The sequence below is a fragment of the Xiphophorus maculatus genome, chromosome 4 (genome assembly GCF_002775205.1).
Source record: "Xiphophorus maculatus strain JP 163 A chromosome 4, X_maculatus-5.0-male, whole genome shotgun sequence".
In the NCBI taxonomy this organism is placed as follows: domain Eukaryota; kingdom Metazoa; phylum Chordata; class Actinopteri; order Cyprinodontiformes; family Poeciliidae; genus Xiphophorus; species Xiphophorus maculatus.
The window spans coordinates 20,064,811-20,092,810 of record NC_036446.1 but is presented as its reverse complement, the minus strand read 5'-3'; the positions used below and the strand labels follow the sequence as shown (position 1 = coordinate 20,092,810).

The window sequence follows — 28,000 nt, the reverse complement described above, 5'->3', positions numbered from 1 at the left end:
TCAAGTTGGATTTTTGTATGGTTTTATCCACAAACTGCTCCATACATCATCATCCAACACTTTATATTTATTATCAGTCAAATATACTTTTCAAACACAGAAATCGCAATCCTTGTAGCTTGAAAAGAGCAGCAACTACTCTGATAAAACTATGACGTACTTTCAAAATAACACATTAGTGCGCCAATTCTGTCACTGAAAGAAACCCAAAATGTCAGCAGATGAAAAAAGACAGATATTATTGATTAAGCACTTTCAGGGATGTAACTTAAGCATCTTGAGGTTCTAAGCCGTCATTCTGCTGAAGATCGATTCATCGCCTCTTCATTCAAAGACAAAACTCTCCTTCACTGGGCCTCTTTCTTTTCTTCTTTAGCAATCTGAGCTGCAAATCAGAAATAAATATGCATTAACTCATTAAAATATATTAGCATTATATTAAATTACAAAGAAAACTGCAAAACTGAACAATCAGCAATTTAAACTGATTGTTCCTTTGCCCCTTTGTGTTAAAAAAGAATGGAAATTTACAAATTAAACCTGCATTAAGTTACTTTTGGTGATTTGGAGTAAAATTAACTAACTCTATTCAATTGGTATATTTAGTATAGTACATTTGAGGATATTCACCTTTCCTCTACAGATAAATATCAGTTTTTCACTGTTCCATATTATTATTTTTTTAAATATAAAGTCCTAATTTTCTGAATTAATTTTTTGCAAGTCTGTAAGTTTTCTCACAAGAAGACCTGCAAAAACATTAATCATGTTTTTGGTAATATGGAAATTTGAGACAGGATGTTGCAGATACTCTAATAATTTATATATGACTATAAATCATTTATTTTCTGGACCCGTTTATTACTCTGTAAAAAAAAAACGGGTTACCTTTGCATGGATGGAAACCAGCATGCCACTTACGTCGGACCTCCAGTTTGCACTCCACCACATCCTCGCCCTTGTCGTTGACAGCTTTGCACATGTACACGCCGCCGTCGAATGGACATGGCTTACGGATCTCCAGCGTCAGAATACCTTGCTTAGACAGCATTCGATACTTGGCTTCATTGGAGATGTCCATTTTGTTTTTGTACCAGGTCACTTTGGGCTAAAGAGGCAGAACAAAACATAACAGTCATGTGATATTTTTACACTTTTATTTAACAATATTATTGGTTGAGCCATCATTGGTTCAATCTAACTACAGATTATGCTTGGTTGTAAATTTGCTTTAATTAAAGTGATCGTAATTTGCTAATCTATTATTAATTCCATTTGTTAAAATATATTTTTCTGTTGCCAAGTCATTTTGAATAAGAATTGTTTGGTCTTCACAGTTTATCCATGCCCTGAATTGCATAGTTTTGGTGCTTCAATGTCAAAACTAAATGTTTGTAAAATATTTTAATCACTTCATTAACAGGAAGCTGTGGAAGATGAAGTATTTGGACCAGATAGCCGTAGAAATCCCTAGCAAACCCTACTGGATGGGTACAGATAATGAAATTTATAGACTAGAGGGTACAAACTAGGCCTTAAGCTACTTATGCTAGACAGAATAGAGATGTGTCCTCACTAAATTGACTTCAGTGTCCTGAATCTAAAATAACAATATTTTTGTAATTTTTTTGCTGTTGTTGTTTTTCTATCCATAAAAAAATACGCCTCGCTCTGTGCTTTTGTATATTTTCTTTCCTCACAGCTTAGCACCAATATAATGTGGCTGCTGATTTCCTTAGATGAACTGCTCTTTACTAATTGCTACGTACTGAATTAATTTGTTATTGATTGGATCTGATTTAGATTTGTGTTGACAGGATTTTATTTAAAGTGAATTTGACTGAATCAAAATTAATTGGAGAGTTTTTTTTCATATGTATATACATTGAATCTGATTGTCTCATTAAGCACCAGAGATTACTTCTGCTGTGTCCTTAAGCTCAAGCAATACATTAAATTAAATTACCAACATCCTTTTTAGTCAAATACAGAACCTGAGTTTTTGTGAACTAATTTGAAGACACATACCTTTGGTATTCCTCGCACAGCACAGCTGAGGGTGGCGTTGTATCCTGCTATTATCGACCGGTTCACTAAAGGATGTGTGAACTTGGGAGCCTCTGAGAAGTCATGCTCCCTGTATGCGGGAGATTTGTAGTTGATACCTGCTGAGACACACAAAGATTAGGTAACTTTTTTCTTCTATTGCATTCTTCTTGTACTTCCTATCATTTTCCCCGAGTTCTAAGACAGAGCCGACCTGATTTCTGGATGAACACACTGTCCTTTGTGGTGAGTGGCTCCAGGCTGAGGCCCACCAGGTTGATGGAAAACACGCGGAAGATGTACTCATTCCCCATGATGAGGTCGGACGCCACGCAGTGTGTTCGTCTGTAGTGATCATGGACTGTAAACCACTCCTTTATGTGAAGCACATAAAATGCTTCAATGAGATTTGATAAAACTAAATAGGTCCAAAACATCATGTCTTATCTGTCTGTCCTTTGCATGTGCAATTTTAGGGATGTATTGTTTCAAATGTTTTTTGTTCTTCTACTGAACTTACAAAAGTAAGAGAAATCGGAAGAAGACAAAAATATATCTTAACCCTAATGAAAAATGTGGAAAAAACTTCCACTTGTCTTCATATTGTTGCAGAAACCGAAGGCGTTTTGGTACAGGCTATTTCTTAGATGCAGGATTGAAACAGGATATGAGGCAACCTTAAAGCACATTTGACCTCAGTGCTTTTCTCTCTAACATGAACCAGGTAGACTTATTGGTAACACGATGACCACCACCTAAAAGCTCATTGTGTTGGAAGTAAAATTAATTTGATCTAATAATGACTGTGGTGAAACAAGAGCTGACCGCCATGCTGGCTGGCGAACAATGTCTCTGCGTCACTGCACAGGCTATCTAGACCGGGTCAGGCTGAGAGGATAAGATTAGGACATTCCTGGGTAACATTGTTCTTGGCAGCTTGAGGTGGAGGACGGTGGCAGAAGGAGATCTTTGCCAACTGGTTCATCATTACCGGTGGACATCTTTGACAGCATGTTCGGCATTGGATAATTGAAGAATAAATCTCTCTCTCTCTCTTGTCCTTTTACTGTAAGGAAGTAAGTGGTAGTTTTTCTATTTAAATAGTATTTGAGTGTCAGTCTGTCCTTTCTCTTTTTCAGGGGGCTGTTGCTACTTGTGTTTTTTTTAAATGTTTTTTTTTTTCTAATAAAAACATACCAAAAGCCATACTACAGAATACTTGTTAGTTTTGTTTGTGTTAGGTGTAATATGACCATTCCTTTTAGTATTTGTTTTTCCACTATTGAAGCTCTTTGTCACAATTACATGTGAGCTAGATTTTTTATTTTTATTTTTACCCCTCCAGGGGGTCTTTTGTGGGCTCTAGTGTCCCTTATATGACAGTAGGCTGACAGGAAACGGGGAAGGAGAGGGGGGAAGACATGCGGCAAATGTCGTCGGGTCCGGGAGTCGAACCCGCGACGGCCGCGTCGAGGACTCAAGGCCTCCAAATACGGGTCGCGCTAACCGCTACGCCACCACGGCACGCCGATGTGAGCTAGATTTTAAACATCCACAATTATTGTACATTTTATCATATTAATAAACAGGTGGCGCTGCGAGACCAGTGATATTCTTTATGACAAACAAACAAACAAATAAATAAATAAATAAATGACATTTTAAATGTCATTTTAAGTAAATTACATTTTAAATAACAGGAAAACATTATGTAAGTAAGCAATACACAAAAATGATGTACTAAGCTTTATGCTTTGTAGATCTAATTGCAATACAATAAAATATTCATTTCAACTTTACTCTGATGTTTTCAACCCGGTCATTATAACAAAGAGCATAGATTCTCACCATGGTCTTCTTGTCAGCTTTCTGAACAGTGTAGCCACTTATTTCACAGTTGCCATTGTCCTTTGGTTGCTTCCATTCCAGTGCCACATTAAACCCCCACACATCAACAATCTTCAGGACCTCTGGTGGCCCCGGGAGATCTACAGGGATAGTATCATTTTATAATGACTAAGAAATAATTACAGAAATTCAGTCCAGCTAAACTTTAGATGCTGTCCATTAACTAACTCACCAACAATCTGCAGCATGACTTTTGCTGTGTCTTCCACATTCTCAATCTGCACAGTGAGATCGTACTGGCCAGAGTGCTTTCTCTCCGTCTTTCGGATGAAGAGGATGGAATCGAAATCGCTGTTCCTCACGCTTGCGATTGAGGGCTCCAGAGGTTCTCCGTCTTTACTCCACGTAACCTTTGGCCTGGGTTTACCCTGCAGACAAAGACAAGACTGAGCTCAAAATGCAGCGATGTAAAGCTTTAAATGACACTTAACTAAGCGTTACCACTACAATACTGTTTAACAAAGGCTGACAAAATAATGACTCCTAATATTTGATAGTTGTTTGGTTAAAACAAAATACTAATCTAGTGCAAGGATTAAAAATTGGATCTAAAACATTGTTTTGTAGCAACTATTAAAGAATGAAGGGAGTTTCTATATGTGTTCTGAGGACTGAACCATCATGAGGTGTATCACATCCTGGTGTGATAGCTGCTCTGCTCAGGGGAAGAGAGCTCTGGAAAATGGAAGGAAGCGAGCTCAGACGATCACTGGAACATTTCTCTCAGCAATCTGGGACAATTACACCACCCAGCTGTCTCATAAAGACAGAACGCATCATGAAAGACTGCAATCAGCCTGCAACCTTTCTTGCAAGCCTCCAGCAGGGGCCACCGAATTCAGGGACTTTTTTATCTCAGCGCTCAGATGAATTAATGTACACCACTCTAAAATGTAAAGTTCACAATGTGCAATTTTAATATTCATCACATATAACATGAAACATAATGTGTCCCACACACTAATGTGCAATATATGTGTAATAAGTCATTGTTCACCCCACGCCTACATGCACATGTTAATATTATTTATATATATCTTATATTATATTACATATCTAGACTCTAGAATTTATCATAACACTAGACAATGACTCCTATTGTCTTTAATAATAATATTTACTAGCTGTCTCGGTGGGGAGGTATTTACTGTTTTTTGAACATAATAGTAAAATTTAAATGTAAATCACCTGGAACGGGATCATAATGTTAACAGTTTCTCCAACTTTCTTGATGAGGGTTTGCCGGAGATTTCGTGGAAGCCAAATCTTTGGGCGCTCTGTTGAAAACAAAAGACCAAAGTGGGCAGTCGGACATTTTTAGGAAACCTGTGAAGCTCATAGGAGGACCTTTAACTCGGCATGTCTTGAAAATAGACAAGTACCCTAAAACAGTCACTTCACTGGTGATTTAATAAACTCTTGTCATTACTGTTTAGTCTTTACCTAATTTTAACACATCAGTAATCTCAATCATCTGTTTGAATACATGGGAGTAAAAGCTGAAAAACTAAATTGTACTTCCTACAGTAAAAAAAAAACAACCTTCATTATTGATTATGGATATTATCCTTCAACACTAAAAGAATACTCCTTATATCTCATTTATAATATTGTGCACTGTATTTTTTATGTCTATCAGACTGGTACATTTGTTTTTCCAAAGGTCCAACTAACCAATGAGATTAAAATCAAGAAAAAATATCTGAAATTAGTCAAGTAGTTAATTAAAAAGGAAAAGGTCTGGTAAGTCACAATAAAAATATCAAATCGGATGGAAGGCTGTGCTCGGCAAATTTATCCGTAGCTGTATAAATAAACTGAAACTGAGCAGAAAAAAAACAAACACTGTAGCTTTGGAAAACTTTGGGAATGATTAAATGTGTCCCTGGAGAACTCAAACACCTCACAGATTCCTGGTTGCTCCGCTTACATAAAGCAAAATGAGAAACTGAATAAGCTTAGCAGGGACGTCATAAGAATCCGCTGTAGAAATACTCACGCATGATCTCCCTGATAGTCACAGGCTGTGCCAGAACTGCCGGAGAACTGGGCCCTGCCATGTTGTAGGCCCGCACTCTGAACAGCAGTTTGTCTCCTGTGGTCAGGTTCTTGATAGTCATCGATGATCTCTCTGTAAGACCCTGGTTGGCTGGAATCCATTCATCAGCTGCCACCATAGAGGAATACAAGTCAAAGTCGCATAATTGTCATGTTTGGATTACTATTTAATAGCTAAGATAATGTTATTTATGAACATGAGCTGAACAAGTTGTGCAGCTCACGCGCCATTTTGCTGCAAGTATTCCATTCGGGAGATAAACTCTAAAATAAGCTGCCCTTATCAGAAGCATGCAGGTGGCAGCACTTACTGCCTTCCTTGCAGTACTCGACCCCATAGCCCTCGAGCTTAGCAGCGCCGATCCTCTCCGGAGCTCGCCACTTCAGTGTGATAGAAGTGTCGCTGATGTCTTCAACGTGCAGACCGATGGGCTCGCTAGTAGGGGCTGAGAGAGCGGCAGAGGGTAGATAAAGAGCCTGCTTAGGTGGTTAACGAATTAAAGCAATAGGTACTAAATGAACACCTAAACAAGTGGATGAGTTTGATTGACGCCACTAACATGCCTGCAGAGCATTCAACCATGTTTGAATGTCTGAATCTCCCTTGAATTTATTGGAATTGACTTATTTTTTTATTCACATCAAAATGAACAGGAGAACTAAAGACTAACGTGTTGCCTTAACGTGCGCGTGTAACCAGGTGAGCATGCAACACAAAGTGTACATTTGTTTCAGTAATTCTAATGAATAAATGGCAGCACTGGAGAACAAACTCCATTGCTGATGATGCAAATGCATAATCATTATTTCTTCTTTTTGGTGTCTTATGATTTTGACGTTGCAGAAGTTTTTGGATATTGATTTTTATGTTCAAACTAAATGTGATCAGAGAGACAAATGCAAGTAAAAATGAGAGCAAATGAGGCAGCTTGAATCTACATAAAGTTACACCAGACGTGGCCATTGATGTCTTTACATGTGTAAAGTTAAAACCCCTTAAAAAGGGGCACCTGTGAAAGTCATAGTGTCGACTGACTTGCATGATTTTCATCTCTGTTAACGAGTCACTGGTTACACACAGCGGGTGGAATCAGCCAGCCTGTTTTTAAGTGGGACACCAGTTATCTAACAGTCTGTTACCCTGTAAGCCTGTGAGTGGCGCCTTCTTTCATGCAGAGAAATATGAGCTCTCTGTCTGACCTGCAGTTCACTGTCAGACTGAGGTCTAAGTGCTTGCTGTGCTACGCGTCTAGTGGGGATAAAATGACATGATTTTGATGGGCATAAAAAGACCTTGGTTTATTGGTTACAACCACGCAATGCTCTAACTGCAGAGGTGCCAAAAGCAAACCACTGTTACATCCCTTTGAAACAGCTTGGCCTCTTATTTGGGCAAAACTCAAAAGGTGAAAGTGCATTATTGATAGGGAAACAGACAAAGCATGTGATGGATTGCTAAATTGAGCTTTGCATGTTTCTGGAAGCTGGTCATAAGGCATCAACTGATTCTTTTGTTTTTCAAAGTGTTATTGTTCTGTCAGCTGAGCCAATCTAGACAGGCAAATGGGGTTACAGTGACCTGAAACCTGTTTTTATGCACTACTCGATACATAATCAAATCATTTACGATTCAGAACAACCTTAACCGGCACCATCAGCTATAAAACCCAGATGGAAAGAATTTTCTTGTAGTTCAGCTAACATTTTAACATCACTATCATCTGGATTTTAAAACACAAACACTCCTGCATTGTTTGGCAGGTTGAATATAAAAGCAACAAGACAAAACTACACCTAAAGATAATAATTCCTTCTGCAAACATGTTGTCTGCAGCAGATACCTTGGAGACCACTGTTTCCTTCCCTGCAGGAAAACTTGCACTCCCTCCTGCTGGCTTCTCATTGTCAGCTGGATCTCCCACCTCCAGACTGAAGGCTAACTCTGCAGGGGGTGCTGTTGGTGATAATCTCCTGGCTGCAGGAGTTAAAGAGCTCTTGGCTCTGTTGGTTTCTTCTTCTGCTTCCACAAGCATCAAATCCTCCACTGGTTTCTTCTCTGCTACCTTGGGAAGCTGAAGTTTTATCATTTTTCCAGTGACTGTATGGCTGCTTATCAAGCATGTTGTGTGTTTCGTTGTCTGTTTTCTGAGTTTGTCTTCTCATTGTCTCTAACAGTTCCTTTTGTCTTTTTGCTGTCTTTACTTTAGAAAGCAAAATAATCTTGGACTGATTCTGAATAAGGAGTTACTCAGACTACACATAGCAAAACTATTAAATTAAGATTTCAGCAATGTTTTGATAGGTACGATTGTAAACAGCACTGCTCTATATATAGACAAGCCTTTCAACCACAAGCCCACAGTTGAATCTGTCTTGTAAAATAAAGAGTCTTTAACTGTCCATACTGTGCAAACATAAACATATACACCATGATGACTCAAATTATCAAAATAAGGGATTTCAGGAGGAACTGAGAGTAAGATGAATCATGTGCATGTTAAAGCTTCATGATTTTAGTGGTTCTTTTAGCATTAGTCACAGAAATGTTAGCATTACACAGTGTTAATTCCTCTATTGGGTATAGAGCAGGGGTCTCAAACTCCAGTCCTCGAGGGCCGCAGTCCTGCAACTTTTAGATGTGCCTCTGCTGCACCACACCTGAACAGAATAATTAGGTCATTAAGGCTCTGGAAAACTGATCTACACAAGGAGGAGGTCATTAAGTCATTTCATTCCAGTGTTTTGCACCTGTGGCACATCTAAAAACTGCAGGACTGCGGCCCTCGAGGACTGGAGTTTGAGACCCCTGGTATTGAGTAACCACTCTGTGGTTATCAAACTAATCAGTTAGATTAGTTAACTGATCTAACTCAGTTAGATCAGAGTTAGTCTGATCCAACTCAGTTTAGTTAGATCAGACTAAACTGAGTCTGATCTAACCACAGCAAATATTGCTGCAGCAAGACACAAGATTTCTAAAATCATTGTATGACATTTGAAGAAATCTCTTTTGTTCCTCCTGTCTTAATCAAATTGTCTTTATGACAGACTTCCAACAACTAACATTTAGTAAACATATGAGGTAATTTATGTATGAATAAAAAGAAAATTACTTGGTGTGAGATTCCTAAAAACACTCACCCACTGGCACGAATGGTTGGGAGGCTGGACTGTGATGAGACATGCCAATGTTGTTGACGGCATAGACTCGCATCTCGTATGCCATGCCTTCAATCATGCGCCTGGCCTCAAAGGTTGTTTCAGGGTATGGGTCAAAGTTCAGTCGCATCCACCTGTAGCTCCTCAGTTTCTTCCTTTCCACGACATAACCTTAGCATTCAAGAGCAGCACATTATATTCTTGTCTATATACAGGCAATATAAAGCATATAAAACATTATACTGCACCCATTTTTTAAGCAAAAACACTCTTTTCACGTCTGCTTCCGTGTTCGGGGATAAGCGGCCCGGTCACTTCCGGTCTATTGAAAATGGCATTTTACACTAGGTGCTTGCCCAAGCTAACAATTATCATGCACATCGTTTTTGTAAGGCAGGAACCAAAGCCCCAACAAACAAGCTGGAGAAAGGTTTTAAGATGCCTCGTTATACATTCACGGATACGAAGGTGAGGTTTACTTTCTTTCAACTTTGTGGCTAACATTAACTTTAGCTTATGCTAGTAGTAGGCAATATTCTCAAACATTTTTATTATAAAAATGTGCTATTTAAGTATCTAAACATTATCATTCATTCTATGAATTGTCTTCCGAAAATGTTTTTACCTTACTTTGTCTTTATTTTGATGTATATTGCTGAAATTGTGTGTTTGTTGTCGTTAGTGTCAGAGACCACGGTTCGGGCTTTTTGCTTCTGAAGCATGAGGAAGCACAACAAGCCCCACAGCTTAAAAGTAGGGCAGCTCTGGTGTCAGAGTTCTAGTTTAGCTGAGTGTGCAGGTTCAAAGTTGTTGCTTTTAGAAAAAAAATTCCGTGTTATTTAGTTGTATTACTTTTGCATGCTCCTTATGAAGAGCTCAAATAGGTTGGTGTTTACAGCAGGGTGTACAGGCGGATCAGTTGCTCGGCTGTCTGAACCTGGTCTGCTCACTTGTTCCCATACACTTGCTCTTTTGGGCTGATGCAGAAGTGATTCTATGGAAATAACACAGGGATGGCTCATTTATTTACCATCCGTCTCCCCGCGGTCGTTTTAGGCTGAAGAAGTTGATCTGGAGTGAAGTGAAGGTTGTAAACTTTGCTGTGCGGCTTTAGCTTTAACTTGTCGCTACGAATATTTACAAGCCACCGTCTTCCTAATTCAGGATCACTTGGAAATCCATGAAAACTTAAGAGCCCATTATTTTGGAAGATAACAATGTTTATGGTATTGCTTTATTTGCGTCTGAAATACAATTTTGTCTTTCCTAGATGTCATGGTAGGAAAGACCAAATCGGAAGCAAGAAAGCCACATTTCGCTCATGCGGATGTGACGTCAGCGCTGTAGGTGCAAAGAGTCTATTAGTTATGAAAGCACTTCTTCATGTAATTTCTTTAAAACATCAATTTTAAAAAGTAGGAATCTGTTTTAAGCATTTAGAAAATGAAAATGAATGGAATTGACCTGTTTTAAAAGCTCATTAAGTAAAGACAAATTGTATGTAAGCAAGACCAGTATAAGAGACATTTGATAAACTCTAAATAATTTTTTTATGACAAAAGAAAAATTGCAATGCGTTTCTTTCAGCCTTAATATTTAAAGTATGAAGAAAAAAAACACTAAATACCAAAACCTTTTTTCTTCTGAGTCTCAGGAGAAAAAAAAAGGCATATCATGGAAGTCTACTTTTCCAAAATGTATTGAAATGACATGGAATAAAATTGGTTACATAAACTGGCAAATTTCAACAATTTAGTAGTGTTGTTACCAATGATTGGATCTCCGCCATTGAAAAGAGGGGGCTCCCACTGAACAATGCAGGAATCCTCCCCAACACTGAGGATTTTAGGAGCCTGGGGAGGATCTGGAACATCTATGTGGTAAGACAGTAATGTAGTTAAAACATGTTTGTTGTAAAAGTTCATTTTATCTTTATCAATGAGCAGAGTGTCTTTGTCTTACCAACAACCTTGACACTGATATCAGCTGTATCTTCCCCTGCTGGGTTTCGAACAACGACAGAGTAGATCCCCTCATCCTGTCTCTCGGCACCCTCGATAGTGAAGATGCAGTGGCCTTTGGTGGATTCCACATGGACCCTGCCATCTCCTTCTGTGATGACCTAATCATTAAAAATGAGTCAACTCATTTTGCAAAAACCCAGGCCTGATGTTGTGGTATAATACTTTTATGTAAAACAGTTGGCAAACAATCAACTATAACTTGCCTGAGCTGAGGCGATTGTGCTTAAGTAAGGATTTTTGGATATTGTCAAAGAGATAGACACTGAGGTGAACCACTTGGTAAAGTGACTATGCAATTCCTCAATCATCTATACTTACTTATCATTGCAGGTGTGGGTTGGAGAGGTCTAGGAGGGGCACTTTTCCCAGTAGCATTTGGGCAAGAGGCAGGATATGGTCTGGTTGATAGGCCATCCCAGGGCAAATTAGGACAACTTGGATCAATCAACCTAGCAGTCACGTTTTTGGTATGGAGTGAGAGGACCCAAAAAGAACCCACACATGCAAACTCCATCCAGAAAGAGGCCAGGGTTGGATTCAAAACCAGTAGCTTTTTGCTGCAAGGCAACATTGCTAACAACTGTACCATGGTGCAACCCAACTTTCATATTCTAAAACTAATTTCAGCACAGCTTTAGAGTATTTATGTTAGTAGTTTATTTGATTCTTTTTCTAACATTTTCCAGTCGTGTCATGATGAACCTGATGAAATGAAGTAAAAACAAACAAAAAGCTCTTCATCAAACTTTCCATTCACCAACTTCTTTAGATCAATGTTGGACAACAGGAATCTGTGTTAAGTTAGGGTTTTAAGGTATTTAACGAATATAAAATAAAATGAAAATTCTTTTTCAATTATGTTACTTTTTAAAGCCACTATGCAAAACATACTTACTGCTCAGTCTCCTGTCATCTTTGTCTGAGAGGCTTCAGTACACAAGCTTACCTTGATCAAAGATAATGCATGCTGTTAGTATCATGCTCTTTGACTGGTGCATAAAACTGAACAAGAACATAAAAATACCATCTATATTTTAAATTTATTTTATAATATTTTTCATAGTTAAACAGCAAATTGGTAGTGTTGAAGCATTAGTTTTTTAGGGTCTTATTACAATTTTATAGCATTTTCAAAGCTAGCTATTTACAATGATTATGCCGTTTTCTTCCTGTGTCTGTAAATTAGTTATATTAATTTATATATACAGGAATCCAATTTTCAAAAAAGCTACGTTGTAAACAGTTTAAACCACAAAAGCAAAGACTGAAATAATATTAAGAAGTTTTTTTATTACTTATTGCTGAACCAGTCCAGATTTTAGCCTGCTTTCATTATACTTCACATGACATATTATGATTTTTGAATAAATATTTTTTTTAATAATTGAAAAGAAGAAATTATCTATGGCAGCCCACAAGGCTCAGTTTTAACTTTGCTTTTTCAACTTTTTATATTTTCAATTTAGCATCATCACAAGTACTTTTATTGATCATATGTACAAAATAGAAAAATCATTCAACCATCTTGATGAGCACAACAAATTAGAATTAAAGTCAAGATGTGAAAATCATTTTTACATTTAAAATCTACATAAAGGGGACGACTTATTCAACATAAAAAACATGACAAATGTATAGTTGTATGAAAAAAAAGTTTTTTTTTCTTAACTGATGACAAATATTCTCCTTAGATTGTGAGGAGCCTGGTGTCAAATTTAAAATTGTTTTTTAATGAAATATAAACATAAAAGGTTAACTAATTCACAATTAATGGCTTTTCTCATAACTAACATCTTTCTTGCGCTAAAACATTTTTGGAAATTTGACTCCTTTCTTCTTTTCAAATAGACTATTCAAGCTCAATGCTGGCATCATGCAGACTTGTACCAAATAAGTCAAAACAATATACTGTATATATATATATATATATATATATATATATATATATAAAAATTCCCTTCTCACCCACCGCGGGTGGTTCTTATCCTCTGAGCTCGGGTCCTCTACCAGAGGCCTGGGAGCTTGAGGGTTCTGCGCAGTATCTTGGCTGTGCCAAGGACTGCACATTTCTGGACTGAGATGTCTGATGTTGTTCCTGGGATCTGTTGTAGCCATTGGTCCAGTTTGGGGGTGACTGCCCCGAGGGCCCCGATGACCACAGGCACCACTGTGGTCTTCACCTTCCAGGCCCTCTCCAGTTCCTCCCTGAGGCCCTGGTATTTCTCTAGTTTCTCGTGCTCCTTTTTCCTGATGTTGCAGTCGCTTGGTATTGCTACATCTATCACAACGGCTTTCCTCTGTTGTTTATCCACTACGACAATGTCTGGTTGGTTCGCCATTACCATTTTGTCTGTCTGGATCTGGAAGTCCCACAGGATCTTAGCTCTGGTGTTCTCCGCCACCTTTGGGGGTGTTTCCCACTTTGATCCCGGGGTTTCCAGTCCATATTCTGCACAGATGTTTCTGTACACTATGCCTGCAACTTGGTTATGTCGTTCCATGTACGCTTTCCCTGCCAGTATCTTGCACCCTGCTGTTATGTGCTGGACTGTCTCAGGGGCCTCCTTGCACAACCTACACCTTGGGTCTTGTCTGGTGTGGTATATCTGGGCCTCTATTGCTCTGGTGTTTAGGGCCTGTTCCTGGGCGGCCAGGATGAGGGCCTCTGTGCTGTCCTTGAGTCCAGCTTTTTCCAGCCATTGGTAGGATTTACTGATATCAGCCACTTGGGTTATTTGCTGGTGGTACATCCCATGTAGGGGCTTGTCCTGCCATGATGGTATCTCTGGCACCTCAACCTCCGTTCCCTGTTGTCTGAGATATTCACTGAGCACATTGTCTGTTGAGGCTTTGTCCCTGATGTATTTATGGATCTTAGTTGTTTCGTCCTGGACTGTGGTTCTCACACTCACTAGTCCTCTGCCTCCTTCCTTGCGGCTCGTGTACAGTCTCAGGGTGCTGGATTTGGGATGGAATCCTCCATGCATTGTTAGTAGTTTTCTAGTCTTAATATCAGTGGCTTTTATCTCCTCCTTTGGCCAGCTAATTATTCCAGCAGGGTATCTGATTACTGGCAGGGCATAGCTGTTTATTGCGCGGATTTTGTTCTTGCCATTGAGCTGGCTTCTCAGGACTTGCCTTATTCGTTGGAGGTATTTAGCTGTGGTTCCTTTCCTTGTGACCTCATCGAGGTTGCCATTTGCTTGTGGTATACCTAGGTACTTTATATATATATATATATATATATATATATATATATATATATATATATATATATATATATATATATATATATATATATATATATATATATATAGTGTAATCATGCACTTACCTCTCCATCATTTAGGGTCCAACAGGCTGAGTGCCCTGCGTTTTCTTCCCCATCAGGTTTTACAGAGCTAGCCTACAGTTAAGGACAGCAAAGCAGTAAAAGCTGATAACGGAGGGTGGGAAACCGCTGATTCACCTAAGATTATTGCCAATGCATTAGTTTCCCTGACATTAGTGGGGCACAGCATGCTTGTTGCAAAAATGAATACATGAAAATACAACGGTTTTTAAAAGTGATTAGCATCCTTTGAGCTTATAATAAATATGTTAGAACCTGCTTGGGCTTTCTTGTTTGCATCTTAAATTGCAGGATTGTAGAATGACAAACTTTCTCAGCAGGCCTCAGATGCCAGATCTTACCTACAGCTCTCTGGACAGATGGCTACTGTCAGAATATTAGCAACACCAGGTGTTACATCTCTTTTACCTTCTCTCCTTTGGTCCAGATCACTGTCGGAGAAGGATCTCCAGTGATGGGGACATCCAGACGCAGTTTGTTTCCAGCCACCACTATGATTGTTGAATCAGAAGTGCGGCCCATGCAGTCAAGGTGGATCTTAGGAGGATCTTCAAAAGTAATGCATATGGTTATAATGGGGTCTGACTTTTATTTTCTGCAAGAGTATAAGTTTGCAACTGTGTACCTTGGCGAGGCACAAAATCAATCTTCACCTCTGAAAGATCAAATATAAAGGAAAAATTCTTTAAACATTTGGCTTGTGAAAATCAAATGATAACTTTGAAATTTCCAAGCTTAAGAAATAATTATTACCCAAGAAATTGAGTTTAGCAGAAAGGTTGAAAGCATAGCCGTCTGGCACAAAAGTATAGTCTCCCTCATCTTCAGGTTTCACTTCATCAATGGTCAGTTTGTGTATTCTGTGTGTTTAAACATTTAGAAAATCATGTCACTGAACATGAGATCTACATAACATGTACATGTTACCTTACAAGCATAATTTAGCAAATTTAGTGTCATCACCTTCCAATATGGGAGATGTTTGTCCTGGCATTGGGTTTGACTTCAACACCGTTCTTGTACCAAGTTCCCTTCACATTCTCATCCGACACTTCGCATTTGAACACCGCCTGATCCTTTGCCTTTACCGTGAGGTCCGCAATGCTCTGGTAGATCTCCAGTTCTTTCTCTGCGGAGTCAGAAAAAAAACAAAACACAAGTTCAAGGAGCTCAGAAGGAAAATCATCAATGCCTTTACACTTCGATGGAAAAAGTTACAGGGGCACCATTTGAGGAGTGGTGTGATAATAAAGGTCCAGTGTGAAGCATCGTTTTCTATAATACAGCAATGCGACGGAGACAAAAGAGGAAGTGTGTATGACTTGTGAAGAAAAATAAAATGGGTATCTCCTGAAAAACACATGCAGGAGCTCTAGATTACTTCTATATATCATAAGAAAATATGCATTGGAAATATTGTCCACTGTGAAATTCAAAGGCTACGCTAGTCAGCACACTGCCCAGGCAGAATAAGCAGATATGGTAGGAATGGCGCTATACTAGAAACTCTGCCATGGACTGAAGTGTTGATCCCTGTCTCAGTGTTGCAGCTGGTCATTCTTGGCAGGTTAGAGTTTAATTAACAAGGGATATAAACAGCAGGAGCAGCTACTGGGCTTCAAATTATACACAAAAACTCCTGGGAGATCAAAACAGATTTAAGACAGGAATATAAGGGGAAACCTATCCGCAGTGCAACAACTGGACTAAAATTTGACTTTAAGAAAAACAAAAATGTGAAAATATTTATGAAGCCATGCATGTATTCAAAGTTGTTTTAAGTTTAAAAGGAGGACATGTACCTTAAGAGATGAACTGAAGTCATGGGTGGAACTAGATGGAGTATATTTGTATATAGAGGCTTAAATTGTCTCAAACTTTTTTTAATGTAGGATGGAAACGTAACATCTGAATCACTGACTGAATCACTGACATTTTATTTACTGATAAAATGTCAGTAAATAATGCCATAAATGAGGTCACATTCTTCCTTTTCACTTCCAATCAAACAGCTCACCGAGAGTTGAGAAACCGAGAAAGAGAACCAGCACGTACTGAATGGAGCTCTGCCTTTCAGATGTTCACATGTACATCTTCTAACTTTAGCTGACATACTCCTGGTGCCGGAACCTGTGCTGATCTACGCAAGCTACACAAAGTCAACCTGCCAAGAATGACAAGGCTGCGCAACTACTGGCTAGCTATGATGGGATGTGTATTTGGACAATTCATCACTGACAGAAGAAACAGCTAATCTATGACACTGACCCTGCACCAGCAGTTCAGCTACAGACTCTCCTCCATTTGTTTTGACCTTGTAGTGTCCACCGTCTTCTTTGGTGGCTTCGTTAATGATCAGCACATGCTTGCAGCCATCTTTCTTGAAGCGATATTTCAGGGATTCATCTCTGGTTAGTTCAACCCCGTCTTTCTCCCTGGACAAGAAATACATCACCATTCATTGAAAATGCCAATCCATGTGTTTGAGGTATTTTTGATCTTCTTCAGTGTTTTGTTTTCTTTTATCCATTTACAATGGAGCCATTTTAACTCAAGACCTCTGACATTTATTGTTTATTAAAGTTGTTTAAGGCAGTGTTTCCCAACCCTGGTCCTCAAGACACACTGCCCTGCATGTTTTAGGTATTTCTTTGCTTCAGTCCAGCTGATTTCAATTGATGACTGATTAACAGGCGTTTGTTGAACTGCAATCAGTTGAATCAGGCACATTAAAGCAGGGAAACCTCTAAAACATGTAGGACAGTGTGCCTTGAGGACCGGTGTTGGGAAACACTGGTTTAAGGGATCTAAGTTATTAGGATATTGGTAAACATGTAATCAAATGTTTAAGAGTCAATAAAAATAAGGCATACTGAAGTAAATCCCATCTGATATGACTGTGGAAACATTTCCGTCTGCTTTTGACTAATGTGGTTTTTATCAGTACACCTTTAGTGGGAAAACAGATTTTATTTTGGCAATTATGTTTAACATGGTTGTTTACAACTTCTTTTTTTTTTTTTACTTTTTAGCCATGATTCATTAGCACAAAGCCAAACCACTAACTACTAAAACTGTAGTGTAGAGAAAAACATCTCACCATTTCACATTGGCTCCTTCTTCTGATACTTCGCACTCTAACTCTACCCGCTCACCCTTCATCACCATCTGATCCTCCAGATTTTTTACAATTGTAACAGGAGGCTCTAAAGACAAAACAAATGAGAAACATGAAGTCAATTGTAAGTTGGTTTGGTCCAAACTGCCTCTGACTATTTATTACCTTTAACAAAGAGCTCTGTTGTGCATTTCTCCTCTCCAATGACACATGTGTAAGCTGCATCATCTGCTAAGGAGCAGTGGTTAATGGTAAGGTAGCGCATGTTTCCAACGCTCTCAAAGATATACCTTTGGAAAACCAAGAATATTTTCATAGCACAAAAAGATGGCTTTGCTCTATATAAATTTTTCAACAAAACTCAGAAGATACTTACTTGCTGAAGATGTAATGAAAGGATAGGTTATCATGATCCAGATGCAGAGGAGAGATGTGAACATTCATAGTTAAGTACAGTACATAGTGATGCATGGGTGCAGAACGTCCTTATTATATGCAAGTTCAAACCTTCCAGACTTTTGGATTTCTTGTCCATTTTTTAACCACTTCACCTCCACATCTTCATTGGCAACCTCAACTCCCAGCTTTATTTTATGGCCCTTTAACACCTGATATGCAGGATCCAGCTTTTTGAGGAATGCTAAATATAAATAGCAAACGAAAATCAGCCTTTCAAGTTTTTGCAGGTTCAGATGAAGTAATGCCTGTTTTAATACCAGCATACTGACCTTCACTCTTCTTTTCTTCCTTCTTCATCTTCTTAAGCCTCTTGAGCATCCCTCTCAGGTCGGTGATGCCGTACTGGAAAGCAATCTTTTCAAATTCTGAGGGGGGAGCATGACTGAGGATGTCCCACACGTCAACATCAGGATCTGTGTTCATGTGTGCCGGTTTGATGGACCTGAGACAATCGGATAATGTTGTTAAAATCAGGCATGAAGCAAAGACTTTGAAACGTAAATCACGAACAAAAATCTACAACTGAAAAGACTAATTAGATATGTGCCAGTAGGGCTGCTTATGTTAATCTAAGTTGTACAAATTTTTGTCCAAAATACATTAAAACAATAAATCATCTACAATATTTAAAAATATTATGGTTAAAAAAATATGCTAAAAACTTAGAAAAAATAGAAAAATTTAAACATGATTGCTGTTTGCAAGGAGCTGACATGTTGAGAAGAAGCACCAGAGGGCAGAAATGATGGCATCAAAAGTGATTGGAGTTTTATCAAGGTGTTTCTCAAGAGTTTGTCACTCAGTAGTGAGTGAAGGTCACTAAACCCAGACATGGATCCCATTACAGCTTTACATGGGTGGTCGAATCATGGAATTAACAGTTGTCACAGTGGCACAGAGTTGGAAGTGATGGGAATGTGAGGGCTGGCAAACATTACATGAAAAGGTTCCAGCTGCACAAGACAGTCAACTCCAGTGCAGTGTTGTGTTTTGTGCACCAAGCCTAGCATAACCTTGAATCAGCTGGTCCTGATATGCTATGGAGGTATTGTGCTCTTTACTAGACCAAATGTCATCCTTCTCCAGGTCTCACTATAATGACATCTGCAAGACTATCACCAGGGTAGCATATTTAGCCACATACTCAGTGATACCAACAGCAGCAGCCAAAGACTAATTAAGAGTAATTTGTTTAAGAAGAAAATCACATTTACCAGAATTAATTACCAGAAGAAGTAATTTTTTCCCAAGCTAAAGTAATTCTCAAATGTATGGGGAGTCAAATCCCAAATCTTTCACCTCTGGTCCAAATCAAGTCTCTAAAGACTGAAATAAAAGTAGATAAAGTAGTAGTTTTTCACACCACAGGATGAAGCTCACACAATCTTAAGAAATTATCCCATCTTCAAAAGTAATTTCTTTTTTTCTGCAGTGGTTTCTGAATCAATTACTTTTATGAAAAAAATAAATTCAATTCCCAACCTGTGAACATGTCAGCACACTCTCCCTCATGCAGAGAATAATATTTTAAAACAAAAGCAGCATTCTGACAACTAAGAAAAATACAGATATTATGTAATTAGGAATGAAGGGATTCTCTTTCCACTTCAGTAAACTGCACACATTTAGGATCAAATAACATGAGTCGGAACACATGCTAACGCCATGCAACAAGTAGGTTTAATATTTGCTTTTTTTGCAATGATTTCATTATTATGATAATATAAGGTTAAGAAGTTATATATATATATATATATATATATATATATATATATACTGTATATGTAGACTGACTTTCAGTAGAAAGATTAAGTGAAATTGTTATTAGTGATCATAAGTTTGTTTCCTATAGATTACTGTTATATAGTTTGCAATTATAGAAATTACTTACTCTCTGTGGACAGAGGATCACCCAGAAAGAATAAAAAATAAATAAAAAAAAAACAGGCATTTTTATGAAAGCGAAAAAAGTCATCATTGTTCTGAGTAGAACTTTTTAAAATGTTGATTTCCTCACCTCTTTTTTAATAAGGCACTGAAGTCCAGCTCTCCTGAATCGTCTTTGCCATCTGTGCTACTGCAGACATCAAAAAGCATCAACAGTTAGCATATGGCTTAATCATTTAGATTCTCCAAAGAACAGAAACGTGTCACTGCAGATGTTTCCTTCTAATTAAACGCTTTATATTCCATTTGCTTTATGCAAAATTAAAAATGCCTTGTGTGGGTTTGCTCTATCAGAGATGCACACAACGGTTTTGGTGTTGGTTTTGCAGTCACAAGTCTCTCCCAATTTAATAGTTTGAAAAGGCTTCAGAAGAATGACAAAGTATAGAGTATACTTTTAAACTTTTACCAGTCTGGATATGTATGGAAAAGAATGAAATAACATATAGCAACTTGTTTGAACTTCAATGGGAAACATTTTCCTCCTGAAGACTGAACCAACTGCCAAGCTCAATGTATTGATTTCTGGGTAAATATAAATATAATGATCCATTTCTTCAAGAGTGAATTTTAGCTGTGATATTTTAAAATAACAATACAATAGAACAGTTAAAGTGGCAAAAAAATGTAAGATTCTTCTTATCTTAAAGAAAAAAACTTAAACCGTTAAAACAACAAAACCCTTAAACACTAGTTTTCTCAACATTGGTTCAAAATGAGGTCATGTTACCTCAAGATAATTAAAAATCATGATACTGTTACTAAAGTTTGAGATACAGTTATCTTGATAAAATGAGATTTTGAAACTTCATATAAATAACAAGATGAAGAGCTAAATATTTAAATGAATGAGGGGCAATTGCCAAATTAAAGGTCTCTGTGTTTTTACATAATAGTATGATGAAAACTGTTTCCATGACCAAATGAAGTTGGGGGTCTCAGTATTGTGTGATAATGAAACTTTCTGTGTGACAACTCCAGATAATTGAATAAGTGAACTGTGGTAACAACAAAAAAAAACATTAAATTGTTTTATGCCATGTTACTGTGATAGGAAAACTATTGTCAGGACAAAACAAGCTGGTGTTTTGTAATCTGGAGGTAACTGAACTGTTAAACGACTATAACGACAAAAAGCCTAAGATGTAGTTATCTCAAATTAATAAGCTCATGAGAAAGGAGGTCAAGGAAAGATAAGAATCTTATCACTGCTAAATAAGCTTGAGATATGAATATTTCTATATCACAAGATATTAAATATGAAACATGATCAAAACAAGACAACCTTGAAATATTGCTATCTTACATGCATGCTGTTTGGGTTTATAAATGGGCTTTTCTGCACGATCTTGGAACCTTTACAATGAGTCAGTAAACAGCTGGAATTTAAAAATGGAAAATGTGTAGGAACCCTGTCTTTACTCATCAGCATCAGCTGCTAACAACTCATGATTTGGTCATGTCTTGCAGTAGGTGATTGTTCCTTTGGGAGGTCACATGGTACCTAGCGAAGAAAGGAAAAAAGGTGGTAGGGAGAAAAACATGACATAAAGATGCGATATGTAGCAAGACCTTCTACATATCCTAAAAGCACAAAACCATCTCACCAAGCTGCAGCCATAACCCAAGCAATGACAAAACAAAACAGTCGTGAAGCAAAGCAGGCAACCGTAGCGCGTGTGTTTGTTTCTTATCAGTGGGATGAAAGATAAAAACGGACATAGACGAGATAATTTCCAATCTCTGATCCGACAGCATGTGAAGGTGAGTCTCTGCTCTGTGTGGTGAAGTTACAACACACTGTAGCTGCACTTCCTCTGTGAGGCAACCCCCCCAGGAGGTGGTCTGCTGCTGAAAAGCCTGAATGTCTTAGCACATCCTGCACTTTCAGTACAATAACACCACCGTCAAATCTCACTCAGCCACATGGCTGCTTGGGCAGCTGGCTTGGCTGTTTTGATTGAGACTCAGGAGGGGATCAGAAGAAGCTGACATATGCTGCTGCCAGCTATTTAATGGTTGGAACACCAAATCATGAAGTTAAAGGTTAACACCATGTTAATTTTGGTATTTAACTTCTGGGTTTAGCTCTCTGTTGATCTTCCTCCTGTGGTCAGTCTCAAAACTCGGTCAACTGGCGGCTGTGAAATCCAAAACACTGGATTGTTTGGCTTGAACGCAGAGAATAATGAGTCCAGGAAAGAGAGCGAAAGCCTCTATTCCTGATGCAAATTTCTCTGTTTTTAAACAATCCAAGTCTTTAGAATTTGACAACGAGCCTCCATGGTTGCACCAAATCTCTACTACCTTGTTGCTGTTCCACTTCTCTTCTTAGCGCCTTCACTCCTGATAAGTTAGCATTTTTCACAGATATTTACCACACATACTATGATATTAATCCAATGCATTTTTTTACTCAGTACTTGCACTACTTAATATAAAACTCTTAACTTGAATTCTGTCGAGAAAATTATTTTTTTTTACTGCTAGGCTTTGATTTCAAGTACAACTACAAAGTCATGCAGGAAGCTATTCCCTCTAGCACCTATGTAAGGGCTTTTTGACACTGAAGTAATTTCTGGTTAGACAACCATAATATTGGTTATTTTCTTTAAAAAAAAAACTTCATTTTTCCTTTAAAATGAAGTTTTTAAAGAAAACTTTATTTTCTTTAAAATCAGTGTTACTCTTCAAGCCAAAACTCTTCTTTTTCTCTTACATCGAATAATACATTGATGAGACATAAACATTTTTCCATTTAGCCAGCAAAGCATTTATAGTTTAGTAAGACATCAACTTACTTTTGTCTTGTCTCTTTAGCATAACATCAGTAGTAGGAATTAACCTCTAACTAAGATATTGTGTGTTTGACTTTAAAGTTTATGTTTTTTTCAAATTAGAAGTAAAATATCAAATGATTTCTTTCAAACAACATTAGAAGACAATATTAGCTCAAATTCAGCAAAAGATCAGCAGATCCTTAATTCAAGCTATATAATTTGATGTAAATAAAAACTTTTTATGTACTCCGAGTCACTTACGTGCGTCTAAAAGCCGCTCTTATGTCCAGACCTTCAGGAGCTCGGGCCTCTGAAACAAGAGCAGATCCCAAACTGATCAGCTGTCCTGAAACATCTTTAATCATAATACATCGAAAGCAAAGCATACGCAACACTCACCATGTACGGCAAGGTCAAAATTGCAGCTGTCAAACTTGTCCTTGGATGAAACTTCACATCTGTAACCTCCAGCAAAGTTAGGCTTAGCAGCAACGATTTGCATCTCAAATGTGTACACCTGAAACGACAGATAATGACGATACAAGGTTCAAGAACACAAATACTGAACTATATCACTCAAGAAAACAACCAAAAACTTTGCAAATTTGCTTTGTCGATACAGAGAGTCCCATATGCAGTTCAACATGTGATTAGCACAGGTGTCTGAAGAAAGAGCTTGCCTAACTTTGGCAAAAAAAAAAAAAAAAAAGTACAGAATTTACAAATAGGTTGCCTCTAATAGTTTTATGCTTGTTTTCTACAAATTCTTATGGCTAATAAATGTTAACAAATACAACCAATCAACACTAAAATGATGAACAATCAACATGTTTTGTAGTATGCCTTCTGCTCACCTTGGTGTTGCGGTCGTAAGTTTCCTTCAGCTGCAGGTGTTTTCCACACTTGCTGGCCAAGTCCATCCACTTCCCTTTGAACCATTTCACACTGGGTTTCTTCAGAAGTGAGTCAGCATTTACTTTAGCCACAAATGTGATATTTTCACCTTCGTACAAGAAATACACATACAGCAATGACGAAGTTCTGAAAGTTAGCAGCATTGTTGCATTTTTCTAAATTATTATTTCTACTTATAGTAATGTATTCTGTCATTTCTTAAAGCTGCTTCAAAAATATGGGTGAAGATGTGGAAAAGAAAAGAAGAGGAAATGAAAAATAATGAGAAATTTGAGTTCATATTATGTCATATTGTTGTCCAACGAATTAGAAATACAACAATGGTCTGTCTCTTTTATAGCAATTTAACTTAGCATTTCTGATTCAGTAATTGGACTGAAACATTGGTAACACTGTAATGAGAGACCAGCATCTGTCTATTTCTTCTATTTCTGTTTTTCTTCACCATATTGAACTTTTTCTACTTGGTAAAACTAAAACCATGAAGCACTGAATTAAGATTTCCTTCAAAACAATGTCTGGTACATCCAGTCCACTCACCCACAGTGACTTCTCCACACTGAGGTTTCTCTGTAAAGAGTCCAGTCAAGTCCTGTCTGGTGTCTGGAGGGTGCGCATCTAAAGAAAAGTCCAATCCAAACCAAGGTCAAGTTAATTAAAAACAAAGTGAAAGAAAGTAAAAAATGAACAAACCTCATGACAAAAATCTGCATGTCGGCTAATTCAATCTATATTTTAAGAAACAGTTACAGATGTTAAAGTTGCTGAAAATAAACAAACAAATTATATATATATGCTGCAGACAATTAAACACTCATTTTTTGCACTCAAATGTGAAGAAAATCTCTTTACATTGTTTCAGTGTAAAGAGTTCTTCTGTTGTACAAATGTTTCAGTGTAAAATGCAATGGAAGCCTGATGATGGTACACAGTAACTTACCCTCAGCTGGGTGAGCATCAGGTGTTGGAGCAGCAGAGGTTTCTCCCTGTGTGGAAGCTGCAGGAGGTGGAACAGGAGCCTGGTCAGCTTTCCCAGGTTCACCAGCAGGAGCCTCAGCTGGAACCTCTGTGTTGATTTTATTTTTGGTGGCATCAATAGCACACACAAGAGAAAAAAAGCAGTGAAAGTAAACATTCTGCCTGGGAAGTTAGTATTTATTTGGCAAATATGCTGCGCTGAAAATTTAAATTCTAAATATTTCTTTTGTCTTATATCTAAGTGGCAGGCTAACTTTTCCACATGTTATCAGTGGCCTCTCTGACAGTGCTCAGGGCCTGTTGAGTGCTGGTTACTCATGAGGAAATAATGTGCTGGTGTCCCGGTCCAGGTCACCGTGATGGAAGAGTGAGCATGGCGGCAGTGCGGACAGTGGACAGCTGCTGCCTTTTAGCTGGTTTTCTTCAAAACATTTGCGTTTACATTATAAAATATAAACATCCTAAGTACGTCACAGTGACAGTCCACTGGTGCAATGTTAGTCAGTGACACTACACAGCACTACAGTGTTAATTCAACACTTGTTTAGTCTAATTCAACGTGTTAGTTTTCCTAAAGAGTTATTGCTATTCCGGAGAGTTAAATTTAAATCAACACCAGACAGAGTTGCTCCCACAATTGTGACGTATCTGTGACGTCACGTGTTTGCCCGAGGAGCGGGGACAGCAGTATGGCATCTTGTCTGGAGCTTATCATAACAAGGTAAGTTCCATGTTAAGATTATCATGTTTTTGATTATTTTTTATGGAGGCATTAATTTTCCGTTTGCGCAAAAGTACAGGGTCTACGGCCACCGTGAGAAAGGCTTACAGTATTCAATAATGCCGCATAACTGATCAGTACAGAATTGCGAGGGAACGACAACCAGGACATCCCTTCCTCCTGTATGTTGGTGAAAACAAGAGCAGCACCAAAGACACGTTGCCATCAGAGATCACAAGACCATCTTTCGATGAACTTTCAAAGCACACATCACCTTCAGTGTAAAGTACCATGAATTCCTCTGCAGCTTCTTCACCTACAGTTTTCAACATTGATGGGATTTTTGCACAACACTTGAGGTGCTTGCTTTTGTTTTGTCTGGCAGAGTGGACAGTCTTTCGTATGATCATTTAAATGCATAATACGATTTGTTTTATGTTCTACCAATTAAGGGCTTAGTTTATTACAGTCCTTATAGTAAGACATTTTTTGAAATATGTGGGAAAGTAAACATGGCAGGTTGCCATACTGTATGACATTTGCTGTATATTGCTGTCAGTGCTGTTTGATGATGTTCTTGTTTTGACATACAAGTAGATTCAAACTGCAACTTGTGTTGGTGTTTTTGTAGATTCAAGTGACATCTAATGTTTTTTAAAGTGAATTTGGGGATTATTGACTGCTAGTAGTATTTTTTGTTAAAGGTTTTATTGGCTCTAGTGGCTTTTATTTGATAGTGAATTGGCAGTAAAATAGGTAATGAGAGAAGAGGGGAAAACATGCCTCAAAGGCCGGGAAGCGAACCTGCGACCCCATGTTGAGGACTAAGGCCTCCATATGTGGGTTGTGCTTAACCCCTACACCACCACAGCACACCCGACCAGTAGTAGTTTAAAATTCAGATTTCTATGTTGATCTATATTTAACACTTCTGTGTTAGATTAACACATTCGTAGTGTTAACTTTTGACATTACACACTAGTGTTAAGTAAATCAACACTGATGTGTGTCAAGTTTCAACTGCTGAGAGTGTTGCTCCAACTCTATCACAAATAACACTTTCAAAAGTGTTACTTTAACACAATCAAGAGTGGACCAATATAGACACTTTCAAAGTGTTGAATTCAACTCCCTAGGACTTGAAATAACACTTCCAGATTTGTTGTGCAAGCAAAACCTGGGAAAATGCAGTGCTAATATCCTGGAAGAAACGAAACACAAATGGCACTCGTTAAAGGACTGTTTGGTACGTTTAAGGAATTTCTAAACAAATGGGGAAAATAAACACATTAGGAGCATTTCCTCAAACCACAGATATTTTAATGAACAACCGAGTAATGTGAAGAAAACACTCATCATTAGTTTATTACTTTCATCTGGAGGAAAAAACTATTATTACTTGCACATCTGGTTTCTTCACTTTGAAATTTGTGTTTTTATGTACAATGAAGAAGGATAATCAACTATTTAAAAACGTGTGGAGTGTTAAAGAAGTACTGTTTTAACTTTAGGTCTAAATTGTTTCTCAAAACGGCAAATTAATTCTTTCATTATGGCGTAAAGAAAAGCTTCTATTTTTGAATGTTTTAGTTTTTTTGACAGGTGAATGCTGCTCCATTTTTCTCCTAGTTATAAACACAGACTTTAAGCTACTGATTTTTTGAAAATTTGTGGCTTTCACTCTGATCAAAGGTTGGCTTTTAATTTATTGGTTGAAAACCTTTAGTGGGAGAAAACGTTAATTTCTCAACATGTTCTACTAACTCTTCAAAAGCCAACAACAACAACAAAAAAAAAACACATCAGGCTGTTTCAGAAATTTGATCAGAGGATGTAGAATCATGGTAACATCAAGCGCATGCAGTGCATCAAGTGTTTACTGCCTCAGTGGTTTTCTAAATTGAGTGCTGTGCTTTGTGCTCAGTGACGGCTACACGAGCTGTGGATGAGTGATCAGAGGCCTCAAATGCACAGCTGCAGCATCAAAGTCTCCCACCTGGCTTTGATGCGACCCGCAGCTCAAACTTGACCTTTGAACCACCAGCAATCACAGCATAGACATTGGCATCTTCCATGGTGATGTCTTTTATGGTGAGGGAGTGCTTGTTTCCAGCGGCTGTGATTGCATATTTATTGCTGCTGGCAATGTCCTTTGAGTTGCACTGCCATTTTACTTTAGCTTCAGACTTCTCTGTCTCAGCTTCAAAAACCACACAGGAGCCTTCCTTTGCCTCCTGAGTCTTTGGTTTCTTGGCAAATGCTGAAACTAAAAACATTGGAGTCAAAGTACACTCACTGAAGCGTAGAAAAGTGAGTGTGATCTTTTTGATTAGGGAATTCAGTTCTTCGTTCTTTTGCTGAGTGGTGTGAAGGTTATCCTGCAATAGTCAGCCCCGCCCACTCCTCACTACTACCCAGGGCTGCCTACTGACCAGTTCTCTGTCTAACAGGTCCGGAAAATCTCTGAGACCTGGGTATTACCCTAAAAGTACTCTATAAGAGATAATCTATTTAAACTGGTGGCGAAAGTGATTC

At 38.1% G+C, this 28,000-nt stretch overlaps 1 protein-coding gene across 4 annotated transcripts; it reads right to left on the bottom strand.

The window, feature by feature from the left end:
• On the bottom strand, positions 1-27,840 carry mybpc3 (myosin binding protein C, cardiac). 4 transcript variants are annotated; one of them, XM_023332410.1, is made up of 31 exons: positions 27,462-27,840; positions 24,707-24,832; positions 24,307-24,384; positions 23,706-23,854; positions 23,251-23,368; positions 23,113-23,161; positions 20,142-20,201; positions 20,016-20,018; positions 18,394-18,566; positions 18,173-18,305; positions 18,042-18,044; positions 17,831-17,955; positions 17,648-17,753; positions 16,816-16,982; positions 15,511-15,676; positions 15,301-15,407; positions 15,173-15,202; positions 14,956-15,095; positions 14,530-14,601; positions 11,134-11,293; positions 10,940-11,044; positions 9,154-9,342; positions 6,324-6,458; positions 5,954-6,121; positions 5,143-5,231; positions 4,127-4,322; positions 3,895-4,034; positions 2,261-2,420; positions 2,029-2,165; positions 922-1,108; positions 1-385 (listed from the first exon to the last, which is right to left on the bottom strand). In XM_023332410.1, the coding sequence occupies exons 1-31, from the start codon at positions 27,739-27,741 to the stop codon at positions 348-350; spliced, it is 3,789 nt and encodes a 1,262-aa protein (XP_023188178.1). In that variant the 5' UTR covers positions 27,742-27,840; the 3' UTR covers positions 1-347. The 4 variants fall into 4 exon arrangements, with proteins under 4 accessions (XP_023188178.1, XP_023188179.1, XP_023188180.1 ...); XM_023332411.1 differs by lacking the exon at positions 20,016-20,018; XM_023332412.1 differs by lacking the exon at positions 14,530-14,601 and having other exon boundaries at positions 27,462-27,839.
• Between the last annotated feature and the right edge of the window lie 160 nt (positions 27,841-28,000).